The sequence below is a fragment of the Macrobrachium rosenbergii genome, chromosome 16, assembly GCF_040412425.1.
Source record: "Macrobrachium rosenbergii isolate ZJJX-2024 chromosome 16, ASM4041242v1, whole genome shotgun sequence".
In the NCBI taxonomy this organism is placed as follows: Eukaryota; Metazoa; Arthropoda; class Malacostraca; order Decapoda; family Palaemonidae; genus Macrobrachium; species Macrobrachium rosenbergii.
This window is the reverse complement of record NC_089756.1, coordinates 34,776,262-34,795,123: the sequence shown is the minus strand read 5'-3', so window position 1 is coordinate 34,795,123 and position 18,862 is coordinate 34,776,262. Positions and strand designations below refer to the sequence as shown.

General features: G+C 34.4%; 1 protein-coding gene across 1 annotated transcript in view; it reads right to left on the bottom strand.

Annotated features, from left to right (window-relative positions):
- LOC136846927 (uncharacterized) overlaps window positions 1–18,862 on the bottom strand; it is a 328,106-nt gene that overhangs the window by 11,988 nt on the left and 297,256 nt on the right. The window contains exons 3-8 of the mRNA XM_067118180.1: window positions 18,119–18,296; window positions 15,895–16,040; window positions 14,033–14,082; window positions 13,628–13,856; window positions 5,429–5,591; window positions 791–870 (exon numbers count right to left, since the gene is read on the bottom strand). Coding sequence (XP_066974281.1) covers window positions 791–870; window positions 5,429–5,591; window positions 13,628–13,856; window positions 14,033–14,082; window positions 15,895–16,040; window positions 18,119–18,296 — 846 coding nt within the window. The remainder of the gene's footprint in view (window positions 1–790; window positions 871–5,428; window positions 5,592–13,627; window positions 13,857–14,032; window positions 14,083–15,894; window positions 16,041–18,118; window positions 18,297–18,862) is intronic.

The window sequence follows — 18,862 nt, the reverse complement described above, 5'->3', positions numbered from 1 at the left end:
TTTTTTTTTTTAGAAACGGTCAACTGAGGATCAATCCGAAAGCAAAACGAACGTGGCCTGAAGTATAAGACTGGCAACTCCTACCCTCACCAGTTTTCGTATAAAGGAATAAGGCCCGCATCTGGGCCAAATGAAAGCAAAACTACGCATATTAGCGCTAATCGCTGATGCAGAAGCCATCCTCATCCCATCGTAAGTACAATCTTTCTAATTCACTGATGCTGCACGAGCAATGCACAGAGGCAAGAGGCTAAATATAAGGTTGTGATGCAACAAATCATGAAATCAAATCACATGATCAACAACAACAAAACAACAATAATAATAATAATAATAATAAAAATAATATATTTGAAGAAGACCCTCTCTCAAATAATAATAATTATAATAATAATAATAATAAAAATAATAATAATAATAATAATAATAATAATAATAATAATAGTTTCATCATTATCATCATAATAATAATAATATCTCGGAAGAAGACCCTCTTTCAAATAATAATAATAATAATAATAATAATAATAATAATAATAATAATAATAATAATAATAATAATAATAACACTCATTTCAACTTCACAATAAACGCCGTCTGCAACCAGCTAACAATAATGCATTGAATGGCTTTACTCTGCTCTATAACGGAAGAGACAAAGCCTTTCAATCGCACCAAATTGTCAACGAACCTCGAACACAGAGAGAGAGAGAGAGAGAGAGAGAGAGAGAGAGAGAGAGAGAGAGAGAGAGAGAGAGAGAGAGAGAGAGAGAGAGAGAATCCCACTTACCTTTGTCGGTGAGGGAGACCTCTGTCCAAACCAGGTGAAACCCAGCCAGGGATGTGGTGTTGTCAGAAGCTTCCCCGGTCCTGTGTCCAGGAATAAATAAAGGTAGGATCTTATTGATTTATCCAGAATGAGTCAATAACAGGTGATGTGATGAAGTGATTTGCAATAACGGTGGCAGAGAGCAAAGAATATTTACGGGTGACTTATCAAAAGTGATAAATTCAAAGGATGGCTTTGATAATCAAACACTTAGTTAAAATTACAACCGTTTATAATGAAATGGGTCCTCAATTAAAAGGTCGTCCTTTTTTTTAACATAAAATTTTCCTTTAATGGTTTCTTCGTTCACCAGAACGTATAATATACATATACACGATATACATATATATATATAAACACATATACTATATAAAAACACGCTATACCCACCCCATACATACACACTACACACATACTACTCACATAAAAACACGCTATAGAAATACCCACCCATATATATACATATATATATATATATCTCTCTCTATATATATATATATATATATATATATATAAATTATATATATATATATATATATATATATATATATATATATATATATATATATATATATATATATATATATATATATATATATAAAATAAGATCATACAGTCTTGTGACTTATACCAGAAAAAAATTAGAGTTTGTAGGACAATGAAAATCAGTGAACTCCAACAGGATTGAGCTCATTTCAGCATGAACACGCTGTGGCCCAACGATTAAATGAAATCTGTGCATCCAGCCAAAAGCAGAATATTAATTAATGCTGTTAGGAGATTTTACTTCTGTATAAACAATTAAAATACTAATTTTTTTATCATATATTTTGCAGTATAAAAACTCGAGAAAATGTCTTATACGTGTGTATACGCTTTCTTTTGTGTGTGTGTGTGTGTGTGTGTGTGTGTGTGAATCGTACAACAATGACTACCAGAACCTCTTTAATCAATTCTTGAAAATACAATAAATAGATTCAAGTACCTAAGACCCATATTATTCGTATTTGTGTGTGTGTGTGTGTATGTTTGTGTGTGTGTGTTTGTGTGTGTTTGCGCGTGTGTGATCGTACAACAACGATTACCAGAACCTCTTTAATTCAATTCTTGAAAATACAATTAATCGATTCAAGTACCTAAGGGCCATATCATTCGTACATCATCTTCTTCACCCTAATACGTATTCTCAGGTTCTCAGGTACACACACACACACACACACACACACACACACACACACACACACACAGCATCTACTGAAGACCCTCTGGTAACTTGCAACAATCAGGACGTCGAGTGAATCTCATAAGCTGGTAAAATCTTTTTATCTTTTCCTTATTACAGTTTTCCTAAACTCTCGGAATATGGTTTTTTAACTTGGGGAAACTTTCTCCTTATCAGCCAAGATGGTGGTACACGATGTTACCTTATTGCCTTTTCTGGGATTTTACTAATTCGATAAACTTTTTCCGACTCTCAAATCATCACAGCAGCTTTGAAAATATTCCTAGCAAATATAATTTGTTTATACAACACCGCCGTAAAACCAAGATTGCAACAAGTTCTCAAGACAGCGCCAACACGGCTTTAAAAATGATATGTACTGACTTTTGTTCTTTATTTGTGGACCAGACGAGCAAGGAATTCAAGAATCCCGTCGACATATATAATTATTTAGAAATGGGCAAAAGACTAACTGTTTTTGTACATCTTAGAGGAAAGTTACAGAGGATTTGGCCAATAGCAGTGTAATAAAGTTACAGAGGATTTGGCCAATAGCAGTGTAATACAATAAAAAGATTGATACTTGTTATCATCTCTGGCCAAACAACTGACAAATGAAATACATAATAACATTAACCTTGGTCTAGATCTAAATGCATCAAATGTAGAATAGAATATAGAATTTGGGCCAAAGGCCAAGCGCTGGGACCTACGAGATCATTCAGTAAGAATGTTTGAAAAGGTGTAACGGGAGGAAAACCTCTTAGTTGCACTATGAAACAATTGTTAGAGAGGGTGAAAAGACAGATGCAAGAGAATATGAGCGGAGGTACAGTAAAATGAATGAAAGAGGTTGCAGCTAGTGGCCGAAGGGACGCCGCAAAGACCTTAAGTAATGCCTACAGTGCACCGCGTGAGGTGCATTGACGGCACTACCCAATAAAATTTAAGGAAAATGTTTAAAGGCGAAACTAAAGAATGTCATAATTTCTTGTTAATGTCACTTGCCTTTCCTCTTGTCATCTAGTTCCCAGGTTAATGCAGGACAGATGTTCTTCATCAAAAGCCTCGCCTCAACAGCTAATAACCGTCTTTAGTATAACAATTGTTTTGTACCCCCTTTTGTTCTCGTGCCTAAAAATCAGCCTCTCTTGCATTGTTCTTTTTTCTGGTGTGTGTAGCTTTACTGAGATTGCCCCAACATAAAGGTAAAATATCATCCACTTTGCTGCTTCACTTTAATCGTGGCTCATTTGCTCAATTCATATTTCATGTCACTTTTTGCGTTCCCTGGTAGGAATTACACAAACAGAGAAACTCTCCCTCTCTCTCTCTCTCTCTCTCTCACACACACACACACACACACACACACACACAGTATATATATATATATATATATATATATTAAACCTATATATATATATAGATCATTTATTTTATATATATATATATATAATGTAAGTATGTTTTAAACATTATCATTATCTTTTGTACATAATGTAAATATGTTTTACATTATATTATTATTTTTTTTATTTTTTTAGTTTTTCTTTTAATCTTTTGACCTTTATTGTATTTGTGATTGTAATTTTGTGTATACTTTTACCAATCCATGTCTTTCGCTCATTTCAGCTGATTTTTCGAAAATGGTACCAGATTTGTACCGAAACGTCAAAAATAAAGTTAAAAATATGCTTTGGATGTTCTTCGTTCTGAAAAATTATCATATATATATATATATATATATATATATATATATATATATATATATATATATATATATATATATATATATATAATATTTTTATATATCAAAATAACAAATATATAGATATATATATAATTGTTTTATATTATTTTTGTTTTTGTTAATATGTTTATTTCAAGATTGTATATCAAGGGCAACTTGTTCTATATTAATTTCTGTTTTTGCTTTTATGTTTACCTTTGAAATTTATATATATATATATATATATATATATATATATATATATATATATATATATATATATATATATATATATATATATATATATATATATATATATATATATATATATATATATATCACACTCACACTCACACAAACAGAACAGAAGCATGTAACTTCCAACCGAGACGACCTGGATTTTCAACATGAAATTGTAGCAAAAAACATAACACGAAAAACTCTTCACATTCATTGTGTGTTCAAAGGACCTCTGGTATGAAGGGCTGGAATTACGTACAAAATAAAAGTTTGTCAGGAATCAAAACCCTCAGCTCTCTCTCTCTCTCTCTCTCTCTCTCTCTCTCTCTCTCTCTCTCTCTCTCTCTCTCTCTCTCTCTCTCAAACGTACAAAGGCACCCTTACGTAAAACACAATTCATTTTTATCCGCAAGGTTAAAGACCGGAGAGGATTTAGTTGACTCCAGTAAAACCACACAAGGGAAGTTTATCCAAACAGAATTCATTTCGTTACCACGCAGACCTCTGTTCCTGCGAGGATTTAGGGTCAAAACGGAATGTACTTACTGGGTGTAGTTGTGAATCTTGCATATACACAAAACATCTAACATGATTAACACAAAGCGAGATGCGTGTATATTTACATATACACAGATACACACAAATATATATAATATATGTACATATATATACACACATATATATATATATATACTGTATATATATGGCCCATAAAGAATTACAACCAGCTAAGCCGTATTATTGAATGGATGCTGCAATCTTAAGCGGTGATAAATGAGGAAAGGGTAAACAAATAATTGATTTATATATATATATATATATATATATATATATATATATATATATATATATATATATATATATATATATATATATGAGAAAATGTCTCATGAGCATGTCACTAAAATGGTGAAGAAATCCACAGTGGTGTTGTAAATTCATTTAAGAAATATATATATATATATATATATATATATATATATATATATATATATATATATATATATATATATATATATATATATATATATATATATATATATATACGTATATACAAACTAGAGCTTTCGAGAACCTGCTCGATTCTCCTCAGTCTGACTAAAACATTAAAGCAGTCATGGAAGCAAAAAGTTTTGAAAAAATTAATAACAATTTTTTCAAAAGTTTTTGTTTCCATGACAGGTTCTCGAAAGCTCTCGTTTGCATATATATTTCTAATAGATATTGACACATAAACCACTGTGGATTTCTTCACCATCCTCATGATTCTTATACACACAGGGACTAGTTTTTGCCCTTTTCTGAAATGAAAAACAAAGTCTCCCATAAAACTGTTCAGGGAAATATCTACACAGAACGCAGACGAATGTTACGAGAGACTTTGTAACTGAATACATCACACACAAACCTGAACGTGATGAGAAGCCTGTTTCTGGGGCTGAGAACAACTTTCTCAGCCTGATTTCTGTAGTAGTCCAGATCACCGCAGAATGTCTTCAGGCTTTCGCTGGAGGTTCTCAGGGCGGTGCGATATCCATCGTAGATGCCCAACTCGGCTCGTCGGCAATTGGCTGGAAAGAGGAAGGGTAATTTATGTATATGTATATGAATATAAGAAGGCCCATAAAACACTATTTGAACGTTGCCACCATATATTTCGAGCACTTCCTTTTGTGCCCCTGTTCACTTAAAATATGGACAAATGAAATGTTACCCCTATAATTCACTGGTAAAATATGGACAGATGAAATGTTACAGTATGTATGTATATGTATATGTATGTATTTATATACTAATAAAAGGTACACACACACACACACATATATATAAATATATATATATATATATATATATATATATATATATATATATATATATATATATATATATATATATATGTGTGTGTGTGTGTGTGTGTGTGATTAACTACGTTAAATAACATGACTCTTCGTTTTACGCCCCGATGGTTAATATTACTCAGGCATGGTCTGCTTTTTAATCATAAAACACTGAGAGCTTTTAAAGAATAATTTCGTTAACTTTTAGTTTAATTATAAAGTTGCTGGACATCCATATTTAACTATATCATTTAATACATCATTTAACAACAAAACAAAATATAAAATTTAGGCCACAGGCCACGCGCTGGGACCTATGATATCATTCAGCGCTGAAAACGAAATTGACAGGAGAAAAAGGGTTTGAAAGGTGTAACAGGAGGAAAACCTCGCAGTTGCAACTATGAATCAATTGTTAGGAGAGAGGGGAAAGATAGATAGAAGAAAAAGAATATGAACGGAGGTACAGTAACAGGAATGAAAGGGGTTGCAGCCAGGGGTCGAACGAACCTTAAGTAATGCCTACAGTGCTCCGTATGAGGCGCATCGACGGCACTATCCCCCTTGCGGGGAATACGTTATTTAATGAAGATTCCTTGCAGACCAGAGAAGCCTCCTTTTCAAATTCGTGTTTGCCCGTGGACCCCCCCAAAAAAAAAAAGATAAAAATAAAAAACGAAAAATAAGAAAAACTGTGTCAAGAACACAAAATCATCTAATGTGACCGACAAAACGCTGAGACCACAAGGCAAGAGTAATGGGTAAACAAATAAATTCCGAACGACCGACCTTGCCCTGCAATAATTCCAAATAAAAAGATTTTCCTTCGCCAACAAAAGCCAACATAAGAACTAAAACGAAAGGGTTAGTCCTGACGCATGAGGCTGATCTGGTATGAGCCTTGAAAAATACGACCCCGGACAGAAGAACGTGGCAGGTTTAGGAAAGGTTGGAAATAAACGGATGAAAGGTAAGATAAAATATTAAATGTGTAAAAGTTCCTCCCACCAAAAAACAAAATTATTGTTAAAAACGGTAATGCATCCTGTCGAATTAGCATAGCTTCTCAGTAACATGATTCATTTAAGACCAAAGTATATTGTATCTTTATTCGTGCAAATCATTTTCCATCGACCTTAAAAAAAGATATATAGATTAATATCAAAGAACAGAACTAGTCTTCAGTATCCAAAACACATTTAAAAAAATAATGGTATTCAATCCAACCATTAAATTCCCCTATAACTTCACACAACAGTTTATTGAAAAAATAAATATATAAGGATGGAATAAAGAATTTAGGCACAAGGCAAAGCACTGGGACCCATGGGGTCATTCACCGCTGAAAGGGAAACTGATAGCAGAAAGGATTTAAAGGTGTAACAGGAGGAAAACCTCAAAGCAGTTGCACTTTGAAACAACTGTTAGGTGAGGGCGGAAAGTACGAGGGAAGAAAGATAATATGAACAGAGGTACAATAAAAGGAACGAAAAGGGTTGCAGCCAGGGCCCGAAGGGACGCTGCGAGAAACCTCAAGTAGTGCCTACAGTGCACCGCATGAGGTTCGCTGACAGCACTAACCCCCTACGGAGAAAATAAACAAACAAATAATTATGAAGGAAGCGGTTTGGAATAGTTTAGGCCTGAGTAAAAAGAAAAGTAATTATAGGTATCTGCATGATACTTCAATCCTTGACAGGTCTCAAATCTGATTAAAATGTAGTAGATTTTATTGAAAAACTCCCCATATCCTTCTGCTCATGTTCTTTTCTGTAACCTTGTTAATAATATATATACCTACATGTGTATGTATGTATGTATATATATATACATATGTGTATATATATAATTTATATATGAGTGTATATATATATATTATATATATATATATATATATATATATATATATATTTTATATATATATATATTATATATATATATATATATATATATATAAATATTATAAAATATATATATATAAATATATATATTATAAAATATATATATATATAAATATATATATATAAACATATATATACATACTTCCTAGTATTATCTAAAAGCAAAACTACAAAAGAACAACCTCTTCCACAGCAGAGAACAAAATTCACAGAGAACGCCTAATCGTTGAGAAGTAACATTTGAAAAAAAAACAAATATATATATATATATATATATATATATATATATATATATATATATATATATATATATATATATATATATATATATATATATATATATATATATATATATATATATATATTATAACTCTCCCGAAAAACAAGCACCAGCAGTCTGCAACCTGAAAGAAACTGATTCTGAGGAATTCATATTATCCTCGGTTCCTTCATGGAGATTTACCGATTTTTCCCTCGAAATAAATTCATGCGAGAGTATGAAACGAGACGGCGCGCGCAAGCGAGCGAGCGAGCAAGCACGCACGCATGGACGAAATGCTTGCATGGCTAATTCTGGAAGAAGGGGCCCCGAGGAAAATAAAGGTTGATTTGCATAAAGGTTGCGGAAAGATAATAAGCGCGCACGCCTCAGCGGGCGTTATGCTTTCGTGCTTGCTCTCTCGTCTGTTGAACGGACAGACAGACAAGCAGAGCAGACAATTATATATACAAAATATACGTAAATATATATACATATATATACACATATATGTATGTACGTATAATAATTTTATCATATCACCGTGATTCGTATACAAGCATCTAGCTACAAATGTCCTTTAATATCCAATTCGCTCTACCTAAATAATATATTTTCATATATGTTAAGAAGGGGAATTTTTTAGTTGATAATAAGTTCACCGTCTGGTGCGAACCACAAAGACAGAACTCAGGACTACAGTGACCATTAAATCCAATTCGCTCTACCTCAAGATTATATATTTATATATATATTACTATATATATTTTTATATATGATAATAATAAGTATATATCGTCTATATATATATACCATATATATACATAGAACGCAGGTCAACATATACGCGCATTAAACCATATATATATATATATATATATATATATATATATATATATATATATATATATATATATATATATATATATATATATATATATATATATATACATACTCTTAGAATTTATCGGACAAAAGTCACATTTGTTCTCAAGTTACTGATACGTTGGACAGACAACCTAACCTGACGGACAGACAGGTTTTCTCCAGGCTTTCCGTGCAATCGACAGACAGACAGACATTTCAAGAGCTGCCCAGGTTTCTAGTGCTTTGGGACATGCAAAAACGCAAACATTCGAAGAGGTACATTATCAAGCGTATCGGATTTGTTAATACTGAATATTAAAGAAAATATTATTATACAGGTTTGTAACACGATGAGAGACCATACCGTTTGTAAAGCACTGTGAAAATAACAGACATCGATCTTAGTATAGCTTATGTAAGAATAGAATAGAACATAGAATTTAGGCCACAAGCCAAGCGCTGGGGCCTATTAGGTCATTCAGCACTGAAAGGGAAATTGACAGAAGAGGGTCTGAAAGTTGTAACTTGAGAAAAACCTCACAGTTGCACTAAGAAACAATTTTTAGAGAGGGTGGAAAGTCAGATGGAAGAAAGAATACGAACGGAGGAGCAGTAAAAGGAATGAGTGGGGTTCCAGCTAGGGGCCGAAGGGACGCTGCTAAGACCCTTAAGCAATGCCTACAGTGCACCATGTGAGGTGCACTGAAGGCGCTTCCCCCCTATGGGAGGCATACGTAAGATATGCTATACCTACTGAAACACAGGTAACACGATTATTTAAAATAAAAATCAGGTAATATAGTATACTATCAGTCCACAGAAAAATATGCATTCTTTAGTGATTAAACATTTATCATATAATCAAATATATTGTCTAGAAATTTCAATAAGAATTCGTCAGCTCCTTTACAGCATACATATGATATTTGTGAAAGCCAGTCTAAAAACAATGTGAAAATAAGGTGAACACTTTAGAGCTACTTGGGAAAGCAATATGCAAACACCCACCAATATGACCGTTTTTTCTTTTTTTTTTTATTTTTAGTTCTGAATAAGCTCGAAAATTTTCAGTACCAGTCCGATGACCGATTCATATGTAATACAACTGTAAAAATAATTATACTTTATAATTCCAGTTCGATGACGAGTTTAAAAGTGAATGAAAGTTATAGAATAAAACAAAATTAAGCCAATAAAGAGTTTAAAAGTGAATGAAAAATTGAATGTGAATGAAAGTTATAAAATAAAACAAAATTAAGAGGAAAATTTCACACAAGCAATTAGCTCCTCGAAAAATTTTAAGGCCGAAAAAATAATTGAAAAAGAAGTGTAAATTAATTAGCTACTAAAAAGCCCGTCTAAAAATAAATCAAGAAAATAAAATCGAATTATTTTGACAAATCAAGTACCTAGATTAACAGCAGATAAAAAAATCACAACAATTAAAATTTTTTAGAAGTGCATTGTGAAGAAGTAAAGAGATGGCAACTTACAGGATCAGTTTGTGACCCGAAATATGAAAGATTTTGACATGTGTGACGTATTTGTCAGTTTAAATGTCGAGTTAACAGTCAACTAAAAAAAAATAGTTCCAATATGTTCGTCATCTTTCCTTTTAACGACCAAACTGGATTTCAGGATGGTACCCAACTCAGAATCACCTTTAAGAGAAATAACATCCAAAGCAAGCCTCGAACTTACTATGGGAATCCGAACCTTCATAAAATGGAGTAATACTCTGTTTTAAGGAGTCCTTACGGGAATCAGTTCGGAAACTTTTACCACAAACCCAATAAAACTGAATGAAGAGAGAGTCACTTAAGAGAGTATGGGCTTGATAAGAAGGTTCGCAAGAGACCTCCATAATATTCTATCGCAAACTGTCGTAAAACAATGATAGGCTCAAGTGACGTCTCTCTTCAAGGGTCACAAATGAAAGGTATTTACAAGTTTCCCAGTATCTTAATGGAATGGAATGGATTGTAGAATTTAGGCCAGAGGCCAAGCGCTGGGACCTAAGAGGTCATTCAGCTCTGAAAGGGAAACTGAGAGTCAAGAATGCTTGAAAGGTGTAACAGGAAGAAAACCTCCCAGTTGCACTTTGAAACAAGTAAAAAATGCGCTGAAGTTCCTTCGGCGCAATCGAGTTTTCTGTACATCGTATAATCAAGGCCACCGAAAATAGATCTATCTTTCGGTGGTCTCGATAATATGCTGTATGAGCCGCGGCCCATGAAACTTTAATCATGGCTTGATGGTGGCCTGGCCCATATGTTGCCAGAAGCACGATTATGGGCAACTTTAACTTTAAATAAAATAAAAACTACTGAGGCTAGAGGGCTGCAATTTGGTATGTTTGATGATTGAAGAGTGGATGATCAACATGCCAATTTGCAGCCCTCTAGCCTTTGTAGTTTTTAAGATCTGAGGGCGGACAGAAAAAGTGCAGACGGAACAATAGTTTTCTTTTACAGAAAACCAAAAAATTTTGGGAGAGGGCGGAAAGTAAGACGGAGGAAAGAGTATGAACAGAGAGGTACAGTAAAAGGGATGGAAGGGGTTGCAGCTAGGGACTGAAGGGATGCTGCAGAGAACCTCAAGTATTGCCTACAGTGCACCGCGTGAGGTGCACAGACGGTCCCACTCCTCTACGGAACCCCAGTATCTTAATCATTGTTTATATTCGCTTATCCATCGGCGTATCGATGCATCGTAACAGCGCTAAAAATCATTATGCTAATTACCCAAAAAAATACCACGGGGTAAAAATTTAAGGGATATACTATCAAATGACTCTTATTTCACATAATGCCTTCAGCAAAATATAAGCGGATCAAGTGAGCAAATCGGTAGAAGTGGAAAGCACTTTCATGCTTTTGCCTGAGTTTTCACAAGCTCATTCCGGAACTTTTATTTTCTTCACGAAACAAAGCAAAACTTGGAAGACTCTTTTACCTAGAATGAACAAAGATGCCTTGACTTTTAGTTTCCTGTAAAAGAAAACTATTGTGACGGCTTTGTCGGTCCGTCCGCACTTTTTCTGTCCGCCCTCAGATCTTATAAACTGCTGAGGCTAGAGGGCTGCAAATTGGTATGTTGATCATCCACCCACTAATCGTCAAACATACCAAATTGCAGCCCACTAACCTCCTCAGTAGTTTTTATTTTATTTAAGGTTAAAGTTACCCATAATCGTGTGCGTATGAAAACGATATATGATAGGCCACCACCGGGCCGTGGTTAAAGTTTCAAGGGCAGCGGTTCATACAGCATTATACCGAGACCACCGAAAGATAGTTGATCTATCTTCGGTGGCCTTGATTATACGCTGTACACAAAACTCAAGAAACTTCGGCGCATTTTTTACTTGTTCTTCTTGTTCATTAAATAAGATAGTGATAGGTCGGAAGTTATTTTTCCTTACCTTCTTCAAAGCTGGCAAATTTAGTGTAAATTATCACCAATGCTAATGCAGTTCTTTAATGACGAAGCCAGTGAAACCATTGTTCCAGTTAGCAAATAACTCGTAGAGTATTTTCTTCTTTAAAGATAATATTCTCTTACTACTCAATTTCTTCATCAGAACACTCCAGATACTGTATCTTAATCGACGTCTTTGATATTTAGTTTTTTTTTTTTTTTTTTTTTTTTTTTTTTTTTACAATGCTCACAAAACATGACCTTGTCTGTGGTCTCAAACATATTAACAAGTAAAAAATGCGACGAAGTTTCTTCGGCGCAATCGAGTTTTCTGTGCATCGTATAATCAAGGCCACCGAAAACAGATCTATCTTTCTGTGGCCTCGGTATAATGCTGTATGAGCCGAGGCCCATGAAACTTTCACCACGGGCGGGTGGTGGCATGTCCCATATCGTTGCCAGATGCAAGATTATGGCTAACTTTAACCTTAAAATAAAATAAAAACTACCGAGGCTAGAGGGCTGCAATTTGGTATGTTTGATGATTGGAAGAAGGATGATCAACATACCAATTCGCAGCCTTCTAGCCTCAGTAGGTTTTAAGATCTGAGGACGGATAGAAAACGTGCGGACAGTTTGGTAGAATATTCTCAATATTTATCCTACCTAGTTGACAAGAGTTTCTTCATAAATACACACACACACACACACATACACACACACACACACACACACACATATATATATATATATATATATATATATATATATATATATATATATATATATATATATATATATATGTGTGTGTGTGTGTGTGTGTGTGTGTGTGTGTGTGTGTGTCTAGCAAACTGGCTGAAAAAGACAATCTCAGTTTTACGATCAAACAGAGAATGATGATGAACCCCAATACGATTGCAACTTTATTCGACCGGAGGCCACCGAGGAACAATGCCCGGAACAAACATTAGCTTTGATTCTGAAAATTTCAAATCTGCTGAAAATAAAAATTTATTTGAACTCGAGGCCTAAATGTGAACAGACATAGAGGAAACTGAATCTTACTTACTGCTATAATATCTCGAAATATAATCAAAATTTTAAAACAATTACGTAAAGACATGCGAATCCATTAACAATTGCTGAAACAGACATTCAGACTTAAAGGGTACTCAAAGGGCCCGGACATAACCTCAACTCACCTATGAGCTGCAACAGCTGTATCCTGAGGATGACGAGAGAGAGAGAGAGAGAGAGAGAGAGAGAGAGAGAGAGAGAGAGAGAGAGAGAGAGAGAGATCTGGACATAACCTCACCACTCACCTATGCTTCCTTGTAGCTGCAACTGCTGTATCCTGAGGAAGACGTGGTGATAAGGGCGTGCCCTCAGAAGCCACGAACACGACAGCCCTCCCGGGAAGGCCTTTGGGTATCCAGGAGATATGAGCTTCCCTCCCCTTCCCTCCACCAGCCCTCCACACACCTTCCTCCCCCTGCTCATTGTCGCGGAGGGGTAGATTGTTTCTGGGAGGCAAAAGACCACAAAGTGTTTCTGTTATATTTCTGTTGTAATTAAAGAGAAAAGGCTGAGTATATGTGACAAACTATTTCTACCATTTTTCCAAACATGAAAAACTATTTTCTTAACATTCTCTGTATTTAATTAAGGTGACGCCTCAATGTTTTGACCATAATCTCTTCATATGCAATCAATCTGAACTTTATTACAGTTGATGTAAAATGTCTGAATTCAGGTAATTGACTAAAATTACAATATTCTGTTGAAAATAAAAATACCACAATAAAAACCAGTCAAGTATAAATATTACTATTATAATTACCATTTTGTGAATAATAACTACCTCATAAAAATAAATATTATTTGTATGGCCACAAGAGATTCTGAAATTTACAACTGCGAAATATTTTTCCCAAGTCTTGATCGAATTTTATTGGCGAACAAAAGCAGCTACAATTTTAAAAAAACGAAGCTAAATTTCATTATATAATTTTATTACCCAAGAACGAAGCTGCAATTTCATTGGCCAAGAAACGAAGCTACAACTCTATTGGCCAACAAAGAAAGCTACAATTCTATTGGCCAACAAAGGAAGCTTTACAACAAAGCGAACAAAGGCTACAATTCTATTGGCCATATTTTTGGCCAACAAAGAGTCTTGAACAAAGGAAGCTAATTTTATTGGCGAACAAATTCTATTGGCCAACAAAGAAGGCCAACAAAGGAAGCTACAATTCTATTGGCCAACAAAGGAAGCTACAATTCTATTGGCCAACAAAGGAAGGAAAGCAATTCTAAACAAAGGAAGCTAAAATTTTATTGCAACAAAGGCTACAATTCTATTGAACAAAGGAAGCTACAATTCTATTGGCCAACAAGGAAGCTTCAATTGGCCAACAAAGGAAGCTACAATTCTATTGGCCAACAAAGAAACAAATTGGCCAACAAAGGCTGCAATTTCATTGCACAAAGAAACAAAGCTATAACAAAGGAAGCTTTCTATTAACAAAGGAAGCCAATTCTATTGAACAAAGCTGCAATTCTATTTCAACAAAGGAAGCTGGCCAACAAAGAAATTCTATTAGCGAAGCTACAATTCTATTGGCCAACAAAGAAAGCTACAATTCTATTGGCCAACAAAAAGGAACAATTCTATTGGCCAACAAAAGGCTACAATTCTATTGGCCAACAAGGAAGCTACAATTCTATTGGCCAACAAAGGAAGCTACAATTCTATTGGCCAACAAAAAATTCTATTGGCAACAAAGGAAGCTTCAATTCTATTGGCCAACAAAGGAAGCTACAATTCTATTGGCCAACAAAGGAAGCTACAATTCTATTGGCCAACAAAGGAAGCTACAATTCTATTGGCCAACAAAGGAAGCTACAATTCTATTGGCCAACAAAGGAAGCTACAATTCTATTGGCCAACAAAGGAAGCTATTGGCAATCTTACTTTATTGGCCAACAAAGGAAGCTAAAATTGGCCAACAAAGGAAGCTACAATTCTATTGGCCAACAAAGGAAGGCCAACAAAGGAAGCTACAATTCTATTGGCCAATAAGGAAGCTACAATTCTATTGGCAAACAAAGGAAGCTACAATTCTATTGGCCAACAAGGAAGCTACAATCTTACTGGCCAACAAAGGAAGCTACAATTCTATTGGCCAACAAAGGAAGCTACAATTCTATTGGCCAACAAAGGAAGCTGCAATTCTATTGGCAAACAAAGGAAGCTACAATTCTATTGGCCAACAAAGGAAGCTACAATTCTATTGGCCAACAAAGAACGCTACAATTCTATTGGCCAACAAAGGAAGCTACAATTCTATTGGCCAACAAAGGAAGCTACAATTTTATTGGCCAACAAAGGAAGCTACAATTCTACTGGCCAACAAAGGAACAATTCTACTGGCCAACAAAGGGGCCAACAAAGGAAGCTTCTATTGGCCAACAAACCTTCTTGAACAAAGGAAAACGAACAAAGGCGTTGAACAAAGGAAGCTCAATTCTATTGGCCAACAAAGGCTACAGAACAAAGACCTTCTATTGGCCAACAAAGGAAGCTCACCAGTAAGACCTGGACGACCTCGTTGCGCGAGTGAAGGCGCGAGAGTCAAAATGGGCGACCTGACCTCACGCCCACAAAACCTCCCCACGAAGTCGCGCACGCCCGCGATGTCCACCGTCGTAACGTCAAGGTAATCCGCCAAGCAACTGCGAAAGGGTCAGGCTGTATATCAATTAAACAGGCACAAAGTAACGCCATCAGGGATGACCTGTATTTGAAATGACCTGTATTTGAAATGGCCTGTATTTGAAATGACCTGTGTTTGAAATGGCCTGTATTTGAAATGACCTGTATTTGAAATAACCTGTATTTGAAATGGCCTGTATTTGAGATGACCTGTTTGAAATGGCCTGTATTTAAAATGGCCTGTATTTGAAATGACCTGTATTTGAAATGACCTGTATTTGAAATGGCCTGTTTTTTAATGAAAATGAAACTGTAGAAACAGAAGACGGTGTATTTTCTAAAAAAAAAATTCAATTCTAAAAGGATACATATTAAAAACTTTTTTAAACTTCGGTTCGACTTCATGTGACTAAACAAAGAAAATCAATACATATACATCCATAAATACATACATAAACATGTGTGTATGGTTATGTATGTATGTACATACAAACATTTATACGTAAACACGTACATAAACATGTGTATGTATGTATGTATGTATTTATGTACACCTAAAATCATAACCTCATACTTATATAAACCTATTAAACGCAAGGCATAATGATGTTAAAAGTACAGCACAAACAATGTAAAAAAAAAATACTTATTATCATATCTATTGTAGAGTGGTTTCCTCATCAGGTTTCAAACATCACAAGCTGACATACTTAATATTCTAATTACCCAACGACAAGCGAGGACTTCATTTCCATATTGTTAGTTTTGGAGCGCAGTAAAAATACGATACCTATGCGTATTTTTTGTGATCAACCCTCAACACTATCATTATTGCTGAGAAATTCACAATCTCGTGAAAAGCAGTTTGTGTAATAAAAATTCACAATTATATAGTAAACTGTATTAATATGTAAAAGACGAAAGCAAGGACTCATCAGTGTTTCATCACGTTTATATACAGTTTACTATATAATTGTGGATTTTTATTACACTATTATTATTACCATTGCTATTATCATCATTATCGAAACAACAAAAAGTATTACTATTATCATCAATAGCACTAGCAATCAACACTATCATCATTATCATTGCTATTATCATCATTATCAAAGCAAAAAAAAGTATTACTATTATCATAATTAGCACTACCAATCAACACTATCATTATTACCAATGCTATTATTATCATTATTAAAACAAAAATTATTACTATTATCATCTACAGCACTGTCAATCAACACCATCATTATTACCACTGCTATTATTATCATTATTAAAACAACACCAAGTCTTACTATTATTACCATTAGCACTAGCAATCAACATCACCATTATCTTTGCTATTATCATCATTATCAAAACAACAACATGTCTTACTATTATCATCAATAGCACTAGCAATCAACACTATCATTATTACCATTGCTATTATCATCATTATCAAAACAACAAAAAGTATTACTATTACCATCAATAGCACTACCAATCAACACTATCATTACCATTGCTATTATCATGATTATCAAAACAACAAAAAGTCTTACTATTATCATCTATAGCACTACCAATCAACACTATCATCATTACCATTACTATTATTATCATTATATAAAACAACAAAAAGTATTACTATTACCATCAATAGCATTACCAATCAACACTATCTTCATTACCATTGCTATTATCATCATTATCAAAACAACAAAAAGTATTACTATTATCATCAATAGCACTACCAATCAACATTATCATCATTACGATTGCTATTATTATCATTATCAAACAAACAAAAAGTATTACTATTATCATCAATAGCACTACCAATCAACACTATCATCATTACCAATACTATTATCATCATTATCAAAACATGTCTTACTATTATCATCAATAGCACTAGCAATCAACACTATCATTACCATTGATATTATCATGATTATCAAAACAACAGAAAGTCTTACTATTATCATCTACAGCACTACCAATCAACACTATCATCATTACCACTGCTATTACCATCATTATCAAAACAACAAAAAATACTACTATCATTCCCATCAGCACGAGCAAACCTTTCCAAACCTCCCAAACCTACCCTGCTCTGTAAGGTTCCTCCAGATGGAACGACTGGAAGACGATCCTGACCGCCTGGAACATGTCCCCCTGGAAGACGTACGTGCAACGGAGCCCCGCCTCGTAAGGATTCGGCCAGCCGGGCGACGAGAAGTTCCCCGAAGTCGACACCCGGGAGTCGAAGAAGAAGTAGCATCGACCTTGGAAGGAAATACGAGGTCCTTAGCTTCAGAGGGATAAAATTTGAATATAGAATTTAAGTCAAAGGTTAAGTGCTGGGACCTATGATATCATTCAGCGCTAACAGGGAAACTGGCATTAAGAAGGTTTGAAAGGTGTAACAGGAAGAAAATCTTTTTAAGGAGGGTGGAAAGCCAGATGAAAGAAAAATAATATGAACGGAGGTACAATAAAAGGAATACAAAAGGTTGCAGCTAGGGGCCGAAAGGACGCTACAAAGACCTTTAAGTAATGCTTGCAGTACCCCCTACGGAGGCTTGAGAGGAATAGAATAGAGCCAGTGTAACGGCGAGAAGAATAGATCTGGTCCTTGAGTTATGTTTTGTGGTTACTTAAGTTATTAATTTATTTTTGGCATACTTCGACCCGCCATATTTAGTAGCAGTAACTCTCCTGATCCACATTTTGCAAGTTTAGTTCAAATTTAAAGAATGCAATAAAATCACTTTTTTTAACTGACTCTATTTTCATATTTTTAAATAATGACTGAACTTATATTGTTAATAAAAGCGATGGGATTACAATT